At 38.7% G+C, this 22,102-nt stretch overlaps 1 protein-coding gene across 1 annotated transcript; it reads right to left on the reverse strand.

Moving 5' to 3' along the window:
• Positions 1-64: 64 nt before the first annotated feature.
• On the reverse strand, positions 65-22,043 carry LOC140949847 (uncharacterized). Its single transcript, XM_073398989.1, has 36 exons — positions 21,728-22,043; positions 20,077-20,130; positions 19,283-19,380; positions 18,487-18,564; positions 18,142-18,207; positions 17,735-17,872; positions 16,746-17,012; positions 16,471-16,560; positions 15,961-16,038; positions 15,604-15,635; positions 15,375-15,399; positions 15,091-15,171; positions 14,401-14,520; positions 14,111-14,215; positions 13,810-13,848; positions 13,216-13,270; positions 12,830-12,877; positions 12,273-12,329; positions 10,156-10,572; positions 9,929-9,982; positions 9,399-9,474; positions 8,971-9,039; positions 8,268-8,289; positions 8,107-8,167; positions 7,195-7,289; positions 6,783-6,860; positions 6,491-6,522; positions 5,846-5,925; positions 5,214-5,397; positions 3,629-3,799; positions 3,106-3,199; positions 2,944-2,991; positions 2,557-2,706; positions 2,403-2,467; positions 1,372-1,409; positions 65-1,036 (listed from the first exon to the last, which is right to left on the reverse strand). Exons 1-36 carry the CDS (start codon positions 21,735-21,737, stop codon positions 930-932), a joined length of 3,282 nt encoding a protein of 1,093 aa, XP_073255090.1. The 5' UTR covers positions 21,738-22,043; the 3' UTR covers positions 65-929.
• Positions 22,044-22,102: the final 59 nt, after the last annotated feature.

The following is a 22,102-nucleotide window of genomic DNA, read 5'->3' on the forward strand; positions in this document are numbered from 1 at the left end:
TTTCACTGCGTGCAACGCTCGAGGACAAATAATTTCGTGGACAAAGTAAATACAATTTTCTACATCTTGTTGAAAAGAGAATTTAATACCGGTATATAAACTCTTCGATAACAAACATCGAAATTTGTTTTACAGCTTAGTAAATATCACTTCAACTCTTTTATGGCCTTAAACTAGCCATTATAATTATTTATGTATGCCAACTCTATAACTATAAGTGAAAACACTACAACTCTACAAGAATATTCTTTGCACATGAAAAATACCAATCTTATACTATTCACCCAGATTTATATATACAAAAAATATTTATCAAGTGCAATACGGAAACACCCGAATCTTTTCGTAGTAATTAACAATCTAGTGTAGACTTAAAAACGTAGGCTAAATCGTAAGTAAAGAAGCACTTTCATACAATACATCGGCTACTTTCAAATCGGAGTACAAGAGCGAAGCTGATTTAAGTGTGACTTTGATAACCCCAGCTTGTGCTTTGTGAATGTTCATTAGCCCCCTATAAGGCAGGGCTCCTATAAAATCATCCGAATAGCCTCGATTATAGAATTGAAACCGGGCTTCAGGGAGGGAGGGTTCAAATTTCCCATCTATTTTGTCCAAGATTGTAGCTGTGAGGATAGATAATCACATACCCCGTCCCCACAGTCGTCATTCCCTCCCAGTCTTGGCTTTACGCATCAACCATTCTTTTGAAGATTGTAACAGAAGATTGAAAGAGGTCTATGCACGTGACTTAGACTCGTACCCAAGGGGGACAGGCCGGGGTAAGAACAGACTGGATACAAGTGAAGTGTGCATGTGACCCCTTATGTTTGCAATAAATATATGTATGTGTACAAATCCTCAATGGCTTCTAAGTTCACCAGGTATCGATGTTAACTTCGAGAAGCGACGAACGTGGGCGCGACTTCTCAATCGTCGTCAAAATCGGAAATGAAATCGTCATCAGTGAACGCTTGGACGCGTGTGGCCTGGGGTTGAGGTCTTTTAAACACTGGAGATTGAGATTGTCTAACAGCTGAATATGAAATGAGACAAAAATATTGCGTTTAGGCTCTCGTCGGACATGGGCATAGTCAGACATCGTCCGATGAAGGACTACTGCATTTGCAGCTTTGTCACGGTAAATTTAGGAAATGTTTTTAAAGCAGGCCTAATGTTCCTCTAAAATCTGCATGAAGCACGTTTCATCGCAGATTCGAGTTTTGGGGTTTGTAAAAAGCGCGTAGGTCCACTCTGCAAGTTTGGATTGGATTCTAATTTTACTGGATTTGTATTGTTTTTAATTGGATTTTCTAAAAACTTGTTAGGTAAAAAAGAAAAGGAGCCAGGTAAATAACTAAGGTTTCTCACCGGACGTTTGTTGTCCTCCTCTTCCTTGAACTGGTGCCCTGACAGAGCAAATAAAACAATCATTAGAACACTGACGCGGATAACTATAAAAACGGCGTTTTCGCCTCGAAAAGGGTTCCTTTTTGTATCGTTTTCTGGTTATAAGTAAACACTATCTCGGTCTACAAACGCTTATTATTAAAATAAACGGTAAACCGTGCGCGCCTTGTTCAGAGAGGGCCTTTTTCAGATATCCGCATGGGCGCAGTGACACTCATCTGGGATTACAAACTTCCATTTCAACCGCCTAAACATTCACACTTTGCCGGCGTTTTCAAATTCACCCAATCTTCATACCTCGTTTTTCATTGTCGAGGAGGCCAAACCGGAGAAATACAAGTGGCAGATTTATTTTGGCTGGCCTTTTTGTGAGTAAAGTTCGTACCAACCCGGAAAACACAAGCTTCTGCGGGGAGTGGGGGCGTTGCTTGATGATTTAAAACGAACGCAGCATTCAAGATATCGCTGCGCTCACTCGTGAAATATTTTACAACACTCGAAAAGAAATTTCTTATCTCCGTGCGGCCATGTAATATCCTCTATATATGGTACTAGCGATGACAGAGGAAGAACAAACTCCCTCTTCTTCCAGTCTCTTCGATGTTTTACGTTCTTGTTTTTTTTTTGGCCAACGTTTAGAAATGTTCGCACGCTTAACGTTTGATATTTAAAAACGGCGTTAAGTTTAAATTTGTTTAAGAGTTAGAGTGGTTTTCGTTTGAGTGTCGTAAAACCAAAACCAAAGTAATTACTCTGGCCAATCACACAGGACACAGACAATACATTGAACCAATCAAAACTCGAAGTAATTACATGTGGCTGACGCAAAGCGCGGGAAAATGCATGCGAGCGCGTCACAATTGGCTTTGGTTTTACTTCTGATTGGATGAAAAGGTGGCGCGAATCTTTTAAGCCAATCGCATCGTGTAGAAAGTGCAAAACCAATTACTTTTCGACACTCAAATGAAAACCGCTCTATTCGTCCACATTACCTTGGGCCAGTTGACATGTCGTCTACTGAGGAAAGGGAAAAGTCGCTGTCTACGTCATCTTCATTCTGCGGAACAAATGAACGAAAATGTAAAGAAAATGCAAAAAGAGGCAGGTAATTGAGGATACAAGAATGTGTCGACATGTTTCTCTCACTTGTTGTCGTGAAGTCTTCTGTATAGTCGTTTGAGGCTCTCTACTCTCGTTTCCAGCTCCCTGGAAGTGAAGCGATACGCCGCCAGCTGGTTTCTTAACAGATGAGCCAAAGCTTAAACTCCGTTCCAATGATTCAGCCAACTCGCGAACCTTAAAAAATAAACCAAGTTACGAGTAAGTGAAGAGGAAGGGGAGGGAGAGGGGCGGAGGGTGGGAGTTGGGGGGATTAAAAGATCAAAAAAAAAAAACACTCCACCAGGTGAAAGGAAAGTGGAAGGTTTCGACTCGTCACGCAACGCGCCTTCTCCCCGCCTTTCCCTCATTTGCTATTCTTGGGGAGAAGCGTTGTGTTACGAGTCAAATACGGCTGTGTGTGGCTGAACTCACCTTTTCGCCCCGTGGAGCAGGTGTAGGGATAGTTTTAACTTCAGTAAGCTGTATTGGAACACAAGACAAATGTAAGTAGAAGCTAAAAGAAAGTAGGTTGTCCATGAACGAAAACAAAACACACGTAGGCTTTCAGAGAAGACATATAACTCGACGCCTCACCTCTTCAATTTCAGAATCAGAATCAAAGTTTTTCTGCGAAGGAATGTGAACTGCAACTTTATGCGTCGGTTGTGGGGGAGGTTTAGCAGCTTCCCTGTAAAAATTGCAAAAAATTACCGTTAGAACAAGGTAGCGTTCCCTTATAACCTAACATGGCGGTAAGAAAGGATGCTTAATCATAAAGTCATAAAGGTAGCATACAGACAAACAAATTTCTCAATCTCTTGCTTTTCTTCAGAGTTAGTGGGGTATCACTCGCGCTAGTGGCGAAGCTATGAGACGTTAAAAACGTGGGCGGCGGGAGTTAAAACTCAAGGAATCCCTGAATACCGTTTAGACGCGCTAATCTCCGAGCTACAGAATAAGACCTTTTCAGCCTTTTGTTTTCCTATTTCAGACCATGTTATGTTACCCCAGATAACTAAATGTTATCCTATCTACTTGCATTTACATGCATAATTTACGAAAAGACGAAGGCCAAATTCACTTGAGAACATACGGCATATAAGCTCACTGTACTCACTCTTCCGAATCCCAGTTGGACTCGCCTTCCTCTTCCTCTTGTGAACCTTCTGTCACACTCACTTCCTCTTCAGACTCGCTCAGTGTCCGTTCTGTCACAGATGTACCACTGAAAGAACGGTCTGTCACGGTTGTCACGCTAACGGTCATGTCACCGCCGCCAGTAGTAGAGCTACAGTAGTGCAGAAATAGTAACGCTACACATTACAAAACTTGAATGAAGACAGCGCGTGACAAAAATTGTTATGGGCCGAGGTCTCATCTTTTTGGACCAAAACGTGCACTGGTAGTCACGCAACGCTCTGCACTTGAATAGTTAATTTGGGGAGGAACGTTGCGTGATGATCCAAGTAACAGCTGCTTGGGAGGTCATCACTAAAGAAACTAAACAAACTAAATTCTTGACAGACGGAACTGAAAATAACACTTGTTTGATGGTCATACGAAAGAACAGGATATAAAGTTTAAGGGCCAGAAACAAAATCAGAAGTTCTTTTTAAAACGCTGGAACAAAAACAATGTTTGTTTTATAACAGAAAAATTTGCCCCCCGTTGCCTCAGATTAAATTATTGATGGCCAAAAATCTTTTAACCAAACGAAAATAGAAATAATATTCTGTTAGATTCGAAATACAGGTCAGAAAAGGCAAATTAAACAACCGTGTTTTGAAGAAGATGCAACAACTTAGGTTTCAATTTTTAAATTAATTTTAAAAACATTAAGCCCAAAAAAATACTTGATACAAAAGTTATACTACGGTGTTCAATGGTATGTCGATATAAATTCCTCCTTAGATTTACGATATATCTTTTACGTCTTATTCTTGCTTTGAGAACTCAAGACTCGTGAGCAAAAACGTACCGTTTTTTTACACATTCAGGTAAATAAAACCCGCCAACGACAGCAGCAAAAAAGGAAAGCTTCCACTCGCAATTTCTTTAAAACAGACTTTATCTTTCACGTTAAGTTTTATCTTGTTAAGGCTACCGCAAAGGTCACTCTAATTTTCAGTAATTATCCGGAATTTCTGGGAAATAATTGTTTACTACTGAAGTAAACAATTACTGGTAAAGAAAAAACCTTGATTAATTTTTTTCGTAAAAGTTACTCACACTTTGACATTCAATTCAGAGTTTGTGTTCCCCATCAGAAGTTCTCAACAACGCTGGTATTTTTAGTTCGAGAACGCAGTAAAGCTGAACAAAAACTCCAGCCAGCATGAACGCTCCTTGAGAATCATGCATAAAAATATCATTATTTCGTGTGCTTCAAAGCTTACACCCGGACTGGACAGGAAACGGGGGGCTGGTATCAATACGAAAGTAATCGATACTCGATCCCAATCGCTGTCAACTACCTTGCTTAGCGACCTCTGTAAGTTTTGCTGCAAATCTATTTCCTACATATGCCCTAGTCAGGAACGCGAAGGTCTGCAAAACGGCTACTAATGAAGGCTACTTGTCCATACACACCAAAGTTAACTTTACTCGCCTCATCGTATATATATATATATTTTGTTAAAAACTCTGTTTTAGATGTTTTCCTCTTCACGTGACAATACGAACTATGGGCGAACAAAACATACCCAGTCGACCCTAGGGTTCCTCTAAGAGCAGGTGACTTCCGGCCTTGTTGCAGCGAAGCGGAAGTTCGCACAGCGGTACCAGTAGTCTTGAAGGTGGGACGTTTGTTTGAGGGAGAACTGGCGCCGATGGTTCGGGAACTCGCTGCCGGTGTGCTAGCACTAACAGGACCAGTTTTTGTGGCAGCTGAAGAAAAAGCGGCAAACTGTTTAATAATATTTGTTCCAAACCACTAATGTCTTATGAACGTAGGAGAAGGCAAAGGCGCATTGCAAACCACAAGCTACCCACTAAGTACCCTTGTGTGCTAAGTGTCCTGGTCTTGGGTGGAAGAGAGGTTGCAGTTGACTATGATAACCTCACATCTTTCCACCTGTAAAGAAGTTCTTTTGAACAGAGCTTTTACGTGAAACAAAGTCATCAACAGCCTCGCTTCCATTCAAAGGTTAGCTTGTTAGCCCATTTCCGAGTTACCCCGAACCTCTGTATCAAAGCGAGGCTCAATACGAAGCCATGATTGATATGAAAACTTTTCATTCTCATGCAAAGGAAACTCATACACGTAGCCTCGCTTTGAAAGTGAGGGTTTTTGGAAACTCAAAAATAATCCATTGGCTTACTGCGGACACCATACCTGATAAACCGGTGCTTCCTCCTCCAGAAGCATCACGGCGGTAAGTCTTCTTAACAATCTCTTCTACCTCTTTAACACACCTTCAAGATAGAAACACCAGTTATAAATTCATCAATGATATGTTACAATGTTTTCCTGCGCCGCCTGTGAATTAGGCTCCTTTGCAGTCGTTCTTTGTGCTGTCACGCAACGCTCTTCCCTCCTCAATCGTGACGACAAAAACGGCTGCTTTGGAGGATACTTGTAATTCAGGTGCCATTGTTCGAAAGGTGGACAGCGCTATCCACGGGATATATCTCTATCCACTGGATAGCGCAATTGGTTTCCCTAATACTTATCCGATGGGTAGCGATTTATCCGAAGGATAGCGCTATCCATCTTTTGAACAACCGGGGCCAGCATTGCATTTTGAGGAAATTCTACACAGGTTTCCAGACCCCGGGCGGGCATGTCAGTAAGAGAGACAAAAGAAGAACCTCATTTTCAGGGTCTCTGCGCTTTACTCCCCTGGAAACAAGGTTGATATAACCGGAAAACCTGAGAGTGTCAAAATATCACCGTCATCATCACCAAAAACAACAACAACAACAACAACAACAAAACAGAATACATTTAACAAACAGAAAAAACAAATTTTCAACTTACTGTTGTCTTATTTCAGTATAATTCTTGATTTTCTACAATAAGAAATGGAAAATTCGGTTAGAACAGATTGTGATTCACAGCAATTTTGTCCAGTCCACAGAACGTCTTTTGTTTCCAACGAGAGTCGCAGTTACTATAGGAATTACACAAGCGAAATCAAAAGAAAATTCACATAAGGGCTGATGGCCAGATTTTAAAATTTTGTTCAGCTTACACAAAATCGACCAGATGATGATGGCGGAACTGCACTTTCTAAGAATTTTCTTTTCTTTTGAAACCTTCTTCAACTCACCTTACTCCGTGCTTGCCTCTCAGTTCTAAGCGCTGCCATTTTTTCTTCCATCTTCTGTGAAGACATCCGCGCATTTTGCTATCGGGGAAAAAAAATCGTAATTCAGGAACTCTGTTTCAATCAGATGCACAAGATAAAAAGCGATAGGACTTCTTGCAGTGTATCAGTCCCTTAGGCAGGGGTCAATGTTGCTTTAAAACCAAAAGAAAAATGGAGCCCAGTTCAACATCTTCAGAGACGTGTTTTGACCGGTAAGCACAAGTTGAGATTTATAATTGCCATACCTTACAATTCCGAAGGATCTGCCCCCTTCCCACTCCCCCTCCCCCCATGCGAAAAGAATAATGACTTACAGGGGGCATATGCTCAAATTTAGCGAGGAAAATAGGTAGACTTTCTAATTGATACTTACACCAGACAATCCTTGTTTGGCGAGTTTTTGATCAAGTATCTCGCCAATCTCTTGTCTACACGCTTGTAGCTCCTCTGGTCTGTGTTTGAAACGCGCTGCAAAACAAAGAAAAAACGGGACAAAAGCTAACGTTTTACGTCATTTCTCAAAGCGCTTTCTAACTGAGAGTCTCAGTCAACAGTTCTGCACCGATTCGCTTTGACTGGCTGAAGATAGAGCGGTTTTCATTTGAGTGTCGAAAAGTAATTGGTTTTGCACTTTCTACACGATGCGATTGGCTTAAAAGATTCGCGCCACCTTTTCATCCAATCAGAAGTAAAACCAAAGCCAATTGTGACGCGCTCGCATGCATTTTCCCGCGCTTTGCGTCAGCCACATGTAATTACTTCGAGTTTTGATTGGTTCAATGTATTGTCTGTGTACTATGTGATTGGCCAGAGTAATTACTTTGGTTTTGGTTTTACGACACTCAAATGAAAACCACTCTATTAGCTTTGACACCTTATCAACCACTCAGGAGTAAAATCTAAGCCCCATGTGACGCCCCATGTGACTTGTTGTGTTGCTTGCAACCGTTTTCCCGCTCTTTTCCCGTGGCTGTCTGTCATATTCCCGCGCTTCGAATGAAATTGGCAAGATTTTAGGGGATCAACCAATGAAATTGCAGATTGGTTTATATTAACCAATCAGAGAAAAGTCTCATTTGTTTCTCGCTGGCTTCACACATCTGATCAACTACTGGACATCTCTTTGGGATCCAAAATTTGTCGCCGCTAGTTACCAACTCAACAATTTTAGGATCAAAAATTAGGCCCTTTCTTCTCAACCTTGTCCAAAACAATTACACTACAGCAATAAACCGAACAAACTTTCACATTAACTAAAGCAACTGCGATCTGTTTCATGTCTTACTGATTATAAGCTGATTGTGAGGAAAAGGGCGAAACTCGCCGGCTTCAAGTGTAGCTGTTCCCTAAAACAACAAAATAATTTATCAGTTTAGATAAGAAACTTAAGAATTAACGCACACACTTTACTTAAGATTAACGCGGTGAGAAATTTACGCCACTTACCCATTCAGAACTTGACACGCCCCTAGAAAAGAAAAGAAACTAATAGGAAACAGGATTCCAAATGAACTGAGAGGTTATTTATATTTACCAGAAACAACCAAGAAAGAAATCAAACTCTAATATACTTTGCAACCAGCTATCCCATAATAAAAGAGAAATGTAAAAAAAACAAAATCAAGTACTTAATTAACAAAGTAACAAGCTGTAACTGCCTGTAAGCTCATGACTAACACACTCACCTATCCTTGCGGGCCACAAATGAGTGGGAAAAACAATAACCTGAGATCAGGCTCAATTTTAGCGGTTCTCATACATTCTGTCTAACGGCTTGCTTGCCCGCCGGAATGTTATTACAAAGCGAAACGAAAATTGAGCCTAATCTCAGGTTAGAAAAACTAAATTAAAAGGCGTTCCCCTTTCTAGCTAGGACATAAGTTTCGTCACTTTGCAAAGCGTGTGAATTTTAAAGTATTTCTAGCGCTCCTGTTTTGCTGGTTCACATTTACTTGTACTGGGTGCAATGCACGTGCTAAAAGGATATTACGAAGTATGCTTGCTTTTTCTGTGGCTTGCTGTGAACGCCAGCGTTGTTGTTAATTTTCTTGTCGTTTCTCAATTCATATTAAATACTGCTGATGTCTACTTGAAACATTTGCAAAACTACTAAACATTGGGTAAAAATAAAAGAGAAAGAGAAACTTACGAAGTCAATTCCTTGATGTCGAGTTCACCACTCTCCAAACTGTCATTCCCGTCAACTTCATCGATCTCACTGAAGTAAAACGAATAGTCTGAGTAACTTCAAATTGTGAGGGGAAGTGTGTCAAAACTGGACCATCTAAAGAGTCACGACTGACACTTTAATAAAGTTACTACTATAACTACTACTACTCTAACTTCTGAGGCTGTGTATGAAATCCTAAAGTGCTACCACTGAGATGAAAGCTACTGAGCAGTACTTGCCTGTGGTATTGTCATTTATTGTGCTGTACAAGGTGGTTCTAACTTTTGAGTCTGTGGATGAAATCCTAAAGTGTGACCATTCAAATGAAAGCTACTGAGCAGTCCTTTCCTGTGGTACTGTTCGTATCACGATATGGTGCAGTTTAAAAAAAGACTATAGATATTTACACTTTTGGTATGACAGGAGCCTCTACGGCAGGGGCGGGAGACTCTTCTTCAGTTTCGGATTCACTTTCCTCAAAATCTGTAAAGAGGACGAGAAAATGAAGAGCAAATTAAAATTTCTCAAAATTTTCCCTGAAGATTTCCCTGAACGATAGGGCGTTCACAGGCTCATTTGGATGCCTTTTATAACACACGTCCAACAGTCATGGGACGAATTTGAAGGAGTTTGGAAACAGGGCCTCAGGGGGCCGTTTGTCGAAATTACTGGGCCCAAAATCAAATATTCAAATCAAAATATAAAGAATGAGAGCTTGGGGCCTAGCTAAGAAACCAGTCCATTTTGTTTTATTGACTGATGATTTTATCATGTTGTCTACCAAACTATAGAAGCCTCGATTTTGAACGTAAACAACAAAAGATTTCCGGAGTTTTTTTAACTGGCCTTTCCAGAAACAGGCCCAAGATCTGAAGTTGAGTTGTTAACCACCCTATCAGTACGCCTCCACTGTTTGGAAACAACAAGACTAACAAACCTTGACTTTTGTCCGTGGTTAAAGTCGATTCAAACGATGCAGAAACACTCGTCACTGGAAAAGGACAAAAACAAACAAAAAAACAACAACTTAAGAAATCGTCAATCTGTTATTCTGGGAATGCTAATGCTGTAGGGGAATTTAACGTTTCCTGTGCGAGCAATTAATATCAAAGCGAAACAAAAATATCGCAGGTTGAATTCTTAAAAAATTCTGTATAGACTTACAGGTTTTATCGCCAGCAAGAGCCAGTTTCGGAGCGTAGAAATTCAACCCCTTGTCCTTCCATCCCGGGACGTTCTTAGACCTTGAAACATATGACCTTATAACAGGAAGACTCCCAGCTTCGAGTACATGGTATTGCTGTGTTCCCGGCAAAGGCTTCTGCGAGCAGTAGAACATATAATCAAGGCGGTATTCTGAACTCGGTGGGGCTGACCGGGCGGATATGTATTGACGCCAATACGGTGATCCCCCGGCCGCGAAGACGTACAGCGGGTAGGTAAAGTTCCCCGAGGGTTTAATGAAGCCGGTAAACGCGTACAGGTTGGACCATTCATTCGAGCCGTCGGAAGATTGACGCCAAAGTCGGTACTGGCCTTGTTTCTTTTGGTTGGTGGATACGTAGAGAGTGATGGAGTCTCCTATAGAAATGAAGCAACACATCAGTATTAAATTAATACGCACACCAAGTCGTGCGTATTAACTCGACCCTCTCGAATTTGTTGCGTTTAAATAGTGGTGTTCCTCAAGGAAGCATTCTTGGGCCGCTTCTTTTTAGTATTTACATTAACGACTTACCTTCTGTTCCTAGAAACTGTTTAACGCAATGCTACGTAGATGACACTAAACTTCAGATTTCTTTTAAGATGCGTGATTGTCCGACTGCTATGAACGATCTAAATAGCGACCTTCTTTTAATACGTAATTGGTGTTTTAACAATTTTCTACTTTTAAATCCTGACAAAACAAAACTCGTAGTCTTTGGAAGCCGACAACTACTTGCCAAACTCCCCGACTTCAAAATATCTCTTCTAGGAAAAGATCTCGCTCTTACATCTTCGGCCAAAGATCTTGGGGTTGTTCTAGATCCGCAACTAACGTTTGATGACCATGTTTTAAAAACTACGTCATCTTGTATGTCAAGCCTCGCACAAATCAGTCGGGTTAAACATGTTCTTGACCGTAACCAACTGGTGACAGTAATAAATGCCCTAGTCTTTAGCAAACTACTGTACTGTTCCACAGTGTGGTCGAACACCTCGAACAAAAATATCTGTAGACTACAGTCAGTGCAGAACTTTGCCGCGCCCATTATTACAGGTACCAAGAAATTTGATCATATAACCCCCGCACTAAGAGATCTACGTTGGTTTCCAATTAAACAAAAGCTGTTCTTCCGCGACGCTCTCATGGCATTTAAATGCACGACTGGTCAAGCTCCACATTAAACTCAGCGATCAATTTACAACAAGAATCGCGGTCACCGGGCGCGTGACTCGAAGTTGCCAATTATTAAACATCCCCTTGTATAAGTCGAGTACCGGACAGAGAACATTCCACTACCGTATGGTGCACATTTGGAACAATCTAGACAGTACTCTTAAAACTGCAAAATCGATTTCTACTTTTAAATTTTATTTGAAAAATAAATTGATTACTGACTTTTTAAATAGCACGTTATGATAGTATTTTAGTATCTTACTAGTATCTTATTTTATTATAATTTTAACTTAAATATTGTATAGTACGTAGTGAGAATATTTATTATCCGATTAACTCTTAAATAGGTATGTTTATATTGCTTTTGTTCACCGCACTCTGTCCTTTTTAATTGAATTGTTAACTACTTCTCTTATCTTAATTAGTAGTCGCATTGTCACTGAAAAGCCCCACCAGGGGAGTGTCAATAAACTATTGTATTGTATTGTATTGTAAGATGTTGAAGAGGAGAAAACCAGCAAGGTGAAAAGAAAAGAGATGTTTCGTATGTCCAAGTACTTTTTCTTTATTGCATAAAGAGACAAACTAAACTTCTTATCACTTCCCAATTAACAGGGATACCTATAGTCGTTTTTCACCGAAATAACAACAAAAAACCCTCTTACACTGCATCATTTCTTCATTGCACTTTCAAGGTCAGGGGCCACATTCGTTTTTCCTAGTTATTAGTTCCTATGCCCTCGCCAAAATGTTTGCTGTTTCCGTTTGGCGGGAAACTTGGCAACTGGGCCATAACATGAATTCTGTCTAAAGTGGTTCGTTTCCTCTCTATTGTCGTACGATTGCTTTTTATTTCCACACTTTTCAGTTATAACTTAACATTCGCACTTATATCAAGTACCTGTAGTTGTTACACTCTTCTCTGGAGATTTGGCTCTTTCTCGTTCAACTGGTTCAGCTTAGAAAAGGAAATCAAAACAATACGAACTTAAGAAAAAGTAACGAAATAATAGACAAGCAGTCCTATATATAAAAAAGGGAGTGGAGTCAAAACGTACATCCACATGCAATTCTATTGCTTGACCGTGTATGTTGGCTAAACCAACCAGGAGCTGTGAAAGGAAAGTTTATCTCCGATTGGAGACCAGTTAGTTTCCCTTTTGCTTGCCTAAATCAATAGGCCACTTCCGAGTTCCAAAAACCCTCACTTTCAAAATGAGGTTAGGTGCACAACCTTTCTTGTGAAAATGAGTTTTATTTGCATGAGAATGAAAAATGATTTCCATATCAAAGGCTGAGCACCTACCCTCGTTTTGAAACAGAGGCTCGGGGGAGCTCGGAAATGACCTATTCAACTGAAGTTCATTAGAAAATTGCTGTAAAGGTCCGATGCATAAAAACAAACAAACAAACAAACAACAACAACAAAATCATTGTTTTCGTGTCTTGCACACTAACCTTGGACAGGACTAGTCTGCCTAGGAGCAGGGACGGGAGGTACAGACGCTGTGGAGACAACAAAAGAAGAGAACGTGAGTGGCTGTGAAAAAGATTGTTACTGCAGTCTAATGTTTGGACAACTTCCGGCGGAAGTCATTTTCTTGCCAAAACACACGTCATTGGAACTATTTATACACCTGAGTAGAGAAGCTAAAGAAAGAGGCTTGAAGACCAGCCTCCGCAGTCCGTCACTACAAACGTTTACACCCGAGAATCCATGAATGGTGACTAAAAAGAACTTCTTACAGAACTTAGGGTGTCGTTCGTAAGTCCCGACTGCAAAGAGCAAGAGAAAACAATTCCGATACTTAAATTACTTGAAGAGGAGTAGTTCCATTACGTACCAAGAGCTGCAGGCGGTTGAGCGTTGAAGGTGTATTGTACCTTATCTGTTTCCACCTGGTAATAAATAAAAAAAAAAACAAGAACATGTTACACAAAACAAGACCTGACAGCATGGAGAGTACAGCGTGGAGATGGCTTGTGATTAGACGCATTGATAACGAAGGTAATTCTATTGCCATCGAAAATTTCAGTTGGCCAGGTGTTGATTTTTTACAGCAAAAATTTGTTGGGCGAATTAGAAATGTTGCCATCAGCATCGCCTCTTTGATCGTATCATAATCATATACCACCAAGGCACATCATCATCATCCCCACCTTTATCGTCGTCATCATTATTATCACCACCACTATCATCGTTGTCATCATTGATCATCATTATCAACATAATCATCATTATTGTTATCAACACCAACACTGACCACTTAAACCTCACGTTTACCATGATAATCAACACTCCATTATCATCATCATCATTGCGTCAACATCATCACCATCATCATGCCACCATGACTAGTATCATCATCATCATCATCATCACCACCACCACCACCACCATCATCATCAATATTATATTCATGTTCATTATAGCTTACCTTCTGTGAATCCAGCGCTTTTCTGAGGTCTTGTACTTGCTGCAAAAAGAAATTTCAAATCATAAGGACAATAGTGATAACGATTAGTAGGTAGAGCATGCTGCTGACAACGACGTTTGGACAACCTGTTTGGTAGTCATCTTCAGAGTCACTGACAGTCACTGTCAACAACAGTCCTATTCAGGACTAACCTCACCCAGACGGTCATGCTCAACATACTTATCAAATGGCTCCTGGATTCAAACCTTTCGCAGTGATGATGATGATAATCAGAGAAAAGAACTTGGATAATGGCTCTCACCGAGTTAAGCATCTGAATTCTGTTCTCATAATCTTCAGAGAGCTGACCCTTTTCTAGTCTTTCATTCTTTAGGTTTTCTTCGTACTGACTTAACATCTCCTGAAACTACAAAGAAATGCTGTTTTTCGATCAATTGTCGACTTAAATATATAGTGTAATTTATTTTTGCTTCATTACTGCTACAATTAAAGAAAAATGCCAAATTCGTGCCCTTTGCACTTTGCTGTGCATGGAGGACTATGATGCACTATTTTTGTTCTGTCCTCAAGTCAAACATTTCCGTCACATACCCTCGTCATTTCCTCTCTGTGGTCTTTCTTAGACTTATCTTCCCGAGCTTTAAACTTCTGTTGCATCTTCTGCATCTCCTTTTGCAAATTTTGCTGCGTTTCCATCTGCATTTGAATTACCTACAGAAGACAAGATCAGGCAAAGAACTTCTGTTTATTACCATGTACAAGGTGGTTCTAACTTTTGAGTCTGTGGATGAAATCCTAAAGTGTGACCATTCAAATGAAAGCTACTGTGCAGTACTTTCCTGTGGTACTGTTTATTATGCTGTACAAGGTGGTTCTAACTTTTGAGTCTGTGGGTGAAATCCTAAAGTGTGACCATTCAAATGAAAGCTACTGTGCAGTACTTTCCTGTGGTACTGTTTATTATGCTGTACAAGGTGGTTCTAGCTTTTGAGTCTGCGGATGAAATCCTAAAGTGTTACCATTCAAATAAAAGCTACTGAGCAGTACTTTCCAGTGGTACTATTTATTATGCTGTACAAGGTGGTTCTAACTTTTGAGTCTGTGGGTGAAATCCTAAAGTGTGACCATTCAAATGAAAGCTATTGAGCTGTACTTTCCTGTGGTACTGTTTATTATGCTGGATGAAATCCATTCAATTGAAAGCTACTGAAAAGTGCTTTCCTAGGTAATGTTTACTATGCTTTACAAGGTGGATGTTAACTGGATAAAAAGCCTACTTACCCTGTCCTCTAACTGTGCTAAGGCTTGCTGAGACATTTCACCTCTGCTGGCCTTTGCCGGAGAATCTGTTTCATCATCATCCTAAAAAAAATAATAGCATGTATCACATAAACATTGTATAACAATGAAGGAAATTAAGTTAACGGGACTTGTTCGGGTGAAGCTGATTTTCTTTGACCCTATGCCGCCATGAGGAAGATCAGAGGTCAGCCTGATTAATGCTCATGGTTAACGAAACAGAAAATCAGTGAAACATGTCAACTTGGCCACTTTAATTAACTTACTCTTATAGATCCCACCATAGATATTCTTTGTCCTGCAATAAAAGATAAATTAATAAAATTTAGAAACCATGCAGATGCATAACAAGCTGAACTGCAAGGAAAGCTGATGCATAACATTGTCTTATTTTTTGCTGTTGGTTAAGCAACTACTCAAAAGAGAAGTGAATAATTATACATTTACAAAACTGGGACATGATATTTTAATAATAATATTTTATTGTAAGTTTACTTACTCAGCTGTTCTTGCAAGGCACTCACTTTCTGCAAAAAAGGCATCACTGCTGTTTACCACTTTGTTTTCTGTAAATATTGTTCTTATGAACACCGTCAGAGGTCACAATGACATTTCCTATTATGATGCCAAGAAATCCCGCCTGATATTATTATTTTAACAATAATCATTAAAAAATCTCTAACAAATGTAAGGTACAAGAGTGGAGAATTTCAGTTTTGGTTTCAGGAGAGGATAGGTAATGGTTTAAGAGGAGCAGACAAGTCCATGTACCTGGACATAGTCAAGAAAAGGAGGAATCACTTTTAATTATTCTCTCTTGCACATAGTTATTTTAGTGGTGTTTTAACTCACCTGAGAATATTCATCCCTTTCTGCTTGCATTTGCATGAGATCATATTGGTAACTTCTTTTGAACTCGGCCATTTCTTGCTGAAATTGCAATAAAAAGAGAGATCCATGAAATCTTCTCTTCCATGAGTTCTTCAAAGCTCTCATTCAAAATAAATGTGAAAATAAATAAAAAGATAAAAAAATGAAGATGAAGAGATGTTTTCATTTCATTCTACAAGTGTTTATCTGGTTCTTGTATTGAGGTCTTGCCTAGACTCCTACATAATCTAGCTGAGGCTGTTTCTCAGTGAGTCAGAAGTTTACACCTTACTTGTTGAGTGCCACTAAATTCTGAATTTGTTGTACTTATAAGAAATATTTATTTCTCACATCAGGACAGCATAAAAGAATAGGCAAGGATGGTGTCATGAGCAGTAAGGTAGAGTGAACAGTTTGGAAGTTAGGAGAGGAAAATACAACTTCTGTGTGCAGGTGATGTACAATGATATCAAACTGAAGAAAAAAAATGACCTGTTGTTCAGCCTTCTCTTCCTCTTTCCACCTTTCAAACATCAATCTAAGTTCATCAATACTCTGATGCTCAGCTGTCAGCCTATTTCTCTGTTATGAAAAAGAAACAGATTTTAAAGTGATTTTAACTCAGTACAGTTTTCTTTAATGCACTATTTAAGATTAAAAATACTCAAGCTGGGCATGCCACATAGAGAACAAGCTTTCCACAAGATTTCAAACGAAAATTTAGAGAGGCATACAGACAAGTTTACAGGAAAAGCAAAGGAGTGTACCTGCGATTCTGTCAGCTTTTTCTCTTCACTTAGTTCTTGCTCTGTTTTTTGTAGTCTTACTTTTATCATCTCTAGCTCTTTTTCAAGATTGTTTTTCTCTTGTTCTGTCATGCCAGGCTTTGACTCGACTGTGACTGCACCTACAGATCTGATGGGTGCTGAAGACACCAACATTCCATTCATCTTCTTGGAGTACTCTTCATGACGTCTTGTTACATGGGATATAACATACTCATGGCTAACAAATGATTTGGCACAACAAGGACACTGGAATAAAGAAGATGAAGATAGTTCTAATAAGAAAAAAGAATGAGGGAAAATGACCAGGAGAAGTGGTTGGCAGGAAAGTTGTTACAAGTTGGAGAGAGTAAAAGGATAATGCTATGGAAAAGGAAAATTATTAAGGAAGGTAACTAATGGAGTAAAGTGGGAAGAAGAGGATAAGGGGAAAGGGAGAGAGAAAGCAAGTGAGGGAAAGTGAAAAGTAAAGAACAGGAGAGAGCAGGGACAGGAAACAAGGAAAACAATAGAAACAGAGAGGTTCGGAGGGAGGAAGAGAGGAAAAAAGGGAAAGAGAAGAAAAGTAGGGAAGTGAAAAGAAAGAAAAAAAGGGGAGAAGGTGGGAGCTATGAAGTAAAGCATTTTACGGAGAGAGGCGAAAAGTGAAGGGAAGGAAGAGGAAAAGGACGGAAATAAGAAACTTGAGCCAGAGGAACTAAGGGGATGGTGGGAGGAACAGAATTGAAAGGAGAGAGGGACAAAACAAAGGCGATGGGGGGGGGGAGGGGGCGAGGGGGAAGAAAGAAAAGGGGAGGGGAGGGAAGGGAGAGGAGGAAAAGAGGCAGTGGAAGAAATGAGAGAGGGGTAAAGAAAAAGGAGGAAATGAAAGCAGCGAAGACTGACAATCATAACTGTAATGTAATATGGGAAAGGGACAAAAGAAATGAAGGACAAAAGCTTTAGAGCATAACCCTGGACATGTTAAGTACCTTGTGTTGTCCACTTGCTCCAGCTCTCATCAGCAGTTGATATTCAGCAATCCATTTCTTCTGTTTCTGACATTCTCTCTTCAGTTTTTTGTAGGCGTCCTTTTTTTCCTCCAGCTCCTTCTTAGCTTTTTCGACTTCCTGCATTCATTACCAACACAAAAACAGAGATATATTAAGACTGATGATCACAGCTCAGTTAGAAAGGCAATATAATCACCAGTTCAAATCCCAACAAGGGCAAAGAGTTTTGTTTTTGCCTCTCAAGGTTACCCAGGTCTATTTACTAGGGCTGATCCTCAACAGGGCTTATGGGTTATCTTTAGCACTCAAATTTTGATTTCAGAATTTATTCAATCTGTTCTATTAGTGATGTAAATAATAATGAAACTTTAATCTGATTATTTTACCTCCAGTGAATCTTGGAGAGTCTTGTTCTCTGCTTCAAGGTTTGCTGAGAGGAACTGCTGAGAATGCTACAGGAAAAATAAAGATAAACAATTGAGAATCACTAGAAACCAGGAAAAATTTTTAATGGCTTAAGCAAAGGCTTAAAATCAATGCATTTTGTCAAAACCATTAATATCTGACATAGAAATTGTGACCACTACACTTAAGATCATAAAGTTATTCATGCTACATCTTTTAGTGACTCCACTTGATGATTGTTCTAGTTGTCAATATACAAAGTCACAAACACAGTATATACTCATTTACAACATTTTTATTCTTCTTTATGCATCACAATGCCTTACCAGAAGATACTCAATAATAAGCTGGGCCAGTTTAAACATCTTGATGTAGTTAGGATCGTATCCTACACCCTGTGATCCCTGTTCAAACCAAAATGTAGTGGTTAAAAACAATACTAATGTTTTTGGATTTATCCCTTTTGCCTCAAGAGTCACCAACACCAATTTTTTCTTGACAACACCATGATCAATACATCACCAAGAAGAAAGATTAAGAAAGTTAATAACATGATAACCAGAGGAAAAATGCGTATGATCTTTTATCAAATTCTCTTCTCTAATCTTTATCATTAATTCCTAGTCAGTGTAATGTATGGTCAGATAAGTATCAAACATTATTTCATCAATAGAGATTTCTAGATACCTGACCACCTACCTACCCCTGCCTTAAGTCAACACTAACACTTACTTCTCACTTAGGGAAAAATTGTGACTTAGAGGAGGAGTAGGTGAAACTCAAATTGATCCAAATTATTTGTTTGTTATTTAAATGACAGTCAGAGGCCTAATACTATTGTCTTGAGTTTTTACTAGTGAAATAAAACAATCATTAGAGGCCTGTATCAAACTGATGTAATTCAATATAATATTGAATCATTATTTTAGCAGGAATTTATTATACTGTTTAATAATCCATTAACCAAATTGATTAAATTTTGTTTGGGGGATTGGCATAACAGAGATGTACATGCGACTCAAATTAAAAGTATTGATTGGTCTTAACATGGATGAATAATTAATTTTCTAATAAATTTTACACATTTATATTATAATGAATAAATGTTATGAATGCACCCACCAGCTCAGCCTCAATGTTACAGAATGTGATATGCATAATATTGTCTTGCAATGTCTTCACATCCATTTCTCTTAAGATGCGGTCAATATCTACAGATGCTAAAGTTTAAAATAATAATAAATTGCACAACTATTAATATGTAATTTGCTGTACACATAATTATACTGAGAACAGGATCGTAATGTAATGAAAAACTTATTTATTTGACTTGATTTAACATTTTGAAATATTTTCCAGATTAATGTAAAACCAATGGCATCTTTCAGACACCCAAACAAAATATCTTAATGTTTCTACATTTTGACAAACAGGTCTTCAACTATCAAAACAATAGGGCTGTTTAAACAAGGAAATAAAATGCCTCTCACATAGGATGTGTCCAAAATAGGACTCATACTATCACATATAAACGGCACGTTTTGTTTGAAATTTAGCTAAGAAATGTCTTATCTAAGAACAGCCCCTAACACCTGTTCTTCCATAAGATGCGTCTTTGCTAAGTCACACATTAATGAGCCGTTCATAAGGGATAGTTTGCGTCTTATTTAGGACATGCCTAATGAAAGATGTGTTTTATTTTTCCTCATATAAATGGCCCTAATGCGAAAGAACAACAAAATGACTAGCATATGACGGGTGTTAAAATCATTCTATCTTCAACTTAAACTACAATATCATTGACCTGTTTTTATTATTGGTGCCTTCTTTAACTATGAGTGAAAGAAAACCTGCAATTAAGTTCCAAAAAAAAGAATACAAAATGTATTAACAACAAAACGTAGACAATTTCTTACCAAGCCTTCGCCAATCAACTTTTTCTTGCCGTCTTCCAAAGGAAAAATTCATACCTTCCAATAAAAAAAACACAATGACCTTACTAAAACACACTTTCTTTTCACAAAAAATGCAATAATAATTATTTTATACCTTGGGAATAAAAATTGCATGGACAAGTCAAAATTTCATTGGCAACATTTTTACTAATCCTTGAACAGTAAGTAGCCAGCATATCATAAATTATTAAATAAAAGGAAAGAAAACAACTTCTCTAGAATTGAAATCTGTCAATGGAAAATTAACACTGTTTTCAAAGACCAACACTTATTAACAATAAGGTTTTTTAACAAATCAAACTTATAAAAACATCAATAATGACAAAAATTAAATGTCAATGACTACACAAATCACAAAAGTTAACCACAGACTTTCAGCTCATATGATTAGTTGAAGGGTTATTCAAGTTTATTCGAGCCTTCATTAAAATTCAAAATTGTCTGTAAAGAAGTGTAAACAGTTTGATTATTTAACGCCATGTACTTTCTTTATGGTGTTATAGAATGACGTGCTTGAATTCAATGACTTCCTCTAAGCAGTGACAACACTGAGAGCATCACAACAGCCACTGAACAACCTCTCCGCAAAGGCCACCTTAGAGAAAATGGTGTGCAAACTGACATACTCCTTCCCTCTCAGTCCCAAGTGTGACTAACATTAATTTTCTCCTGACAAGATCTATACATCAATAAAGGAAAAGGTTATGAGAATTTACGAAATGATCACCAATAGGAAAACGCTGTGATCTTTTATCAAATTCTCTCTACTAATCTTTTAAGGAAATGTATGGAGATCAGTGCGGAGAATTGGAGGTCTGGAGAATTTGTAAGTGGATACTAGGGCTTAAAGGGTTATAATTATTTGTGTGCCATTTTTATTTTTGCCACTGCCATGAGGTTACTTGTAAGTTCCCTATTTAATTCTGATCTGTCTCAAGGAGTCTCCCAAGTCTGTACACAAAGTACCTGCTGTAGAAAGGTTCAACTGTACAATCTCTGTACACAAGAAACTTCAAAACTTGAGCCAAGACAACTACGGTTATACTGGCCATGGACTCGTTGTTTTGTAGTTCCTTATCATCACAGGTAAATTAAAAAATGCCCAGCTTTTCCCACTACGATGTACGTACTGTGAAAAAGTAAAACGCTGATCTTTTATATGCACTGATAAAGTGCACTCCACTCTCTTTAACTTACACTTTTAAAAGAAATCGTGAGCCATACAAAAGACGAGGCGTAACAATAACAACATCTACAGCGAATTACTTGGCTTTCTGAAAGAAAATCTTTGCAGCCACATTCTTTTCACTCGTAGAGAGAAAATATTATATTCAAATACCAGGAAACATGTAATCTTATGTTATGTCTTCAATATCAATTTGATGACTGTTTTCACGTGACTTATACCCTGTGGAACATGCCTCCAAACCATTCATGAAACATAAAGCGATGGCCTTTTTAAAGGTCAATTTAATTTGTTATAGACTTGACAATGAGCATGTTAGCTCTCATTACGAGCCATTGCATGTTTAACGCTCCCCTTTTTTACACAGCGGAATTGGCTCAAAGTCATACAAGCTTAATTTGCTCAGAAGAAAAAACAAAAACTTACCGTTACTCATGTTAGGGAAGAATTCAAATAATCTTCTTTGTGTAGTAGTTCATTAGTGTGGCAAGGAATGGATAAATTACTCAGACAAACAACATCACTGTCGGCAATCGAAAGGAAACGAGGATGGCATATTTTCAAATTCCCCGCGAGCTGACCATAGTAAAGCATATTATGACAACAAACACTGATCTCAGCAAGATAAAGACCAACAGGTTCACATTTTCACTTAACTTCGGTCCGATGAACTCGAGATTGCCAAAAAACAAAGTCTGTCACGGTGATTTTTTCTACAAGAAAGAATGTACCAAGTTCTAAGCAAAACCGTGACTCACGGCAAGGACGCCAAACAACTCTCCCCAGATCTCTTCCTTTTAT

This window comes from Porites lutea, chromosome 10 (assembly GCF_958299795.1).
Source record: "Porites lutea chromosome 10, jaPorLute2.1, whole genome shotgun sequence".
NCBI classification, from domain to species: domain Eukaryota; kingdom Metazoa; phylum Cnidaria; class Anthozoa; order Scleractinia; family Poritidae; genus Porites; species Porites lutea.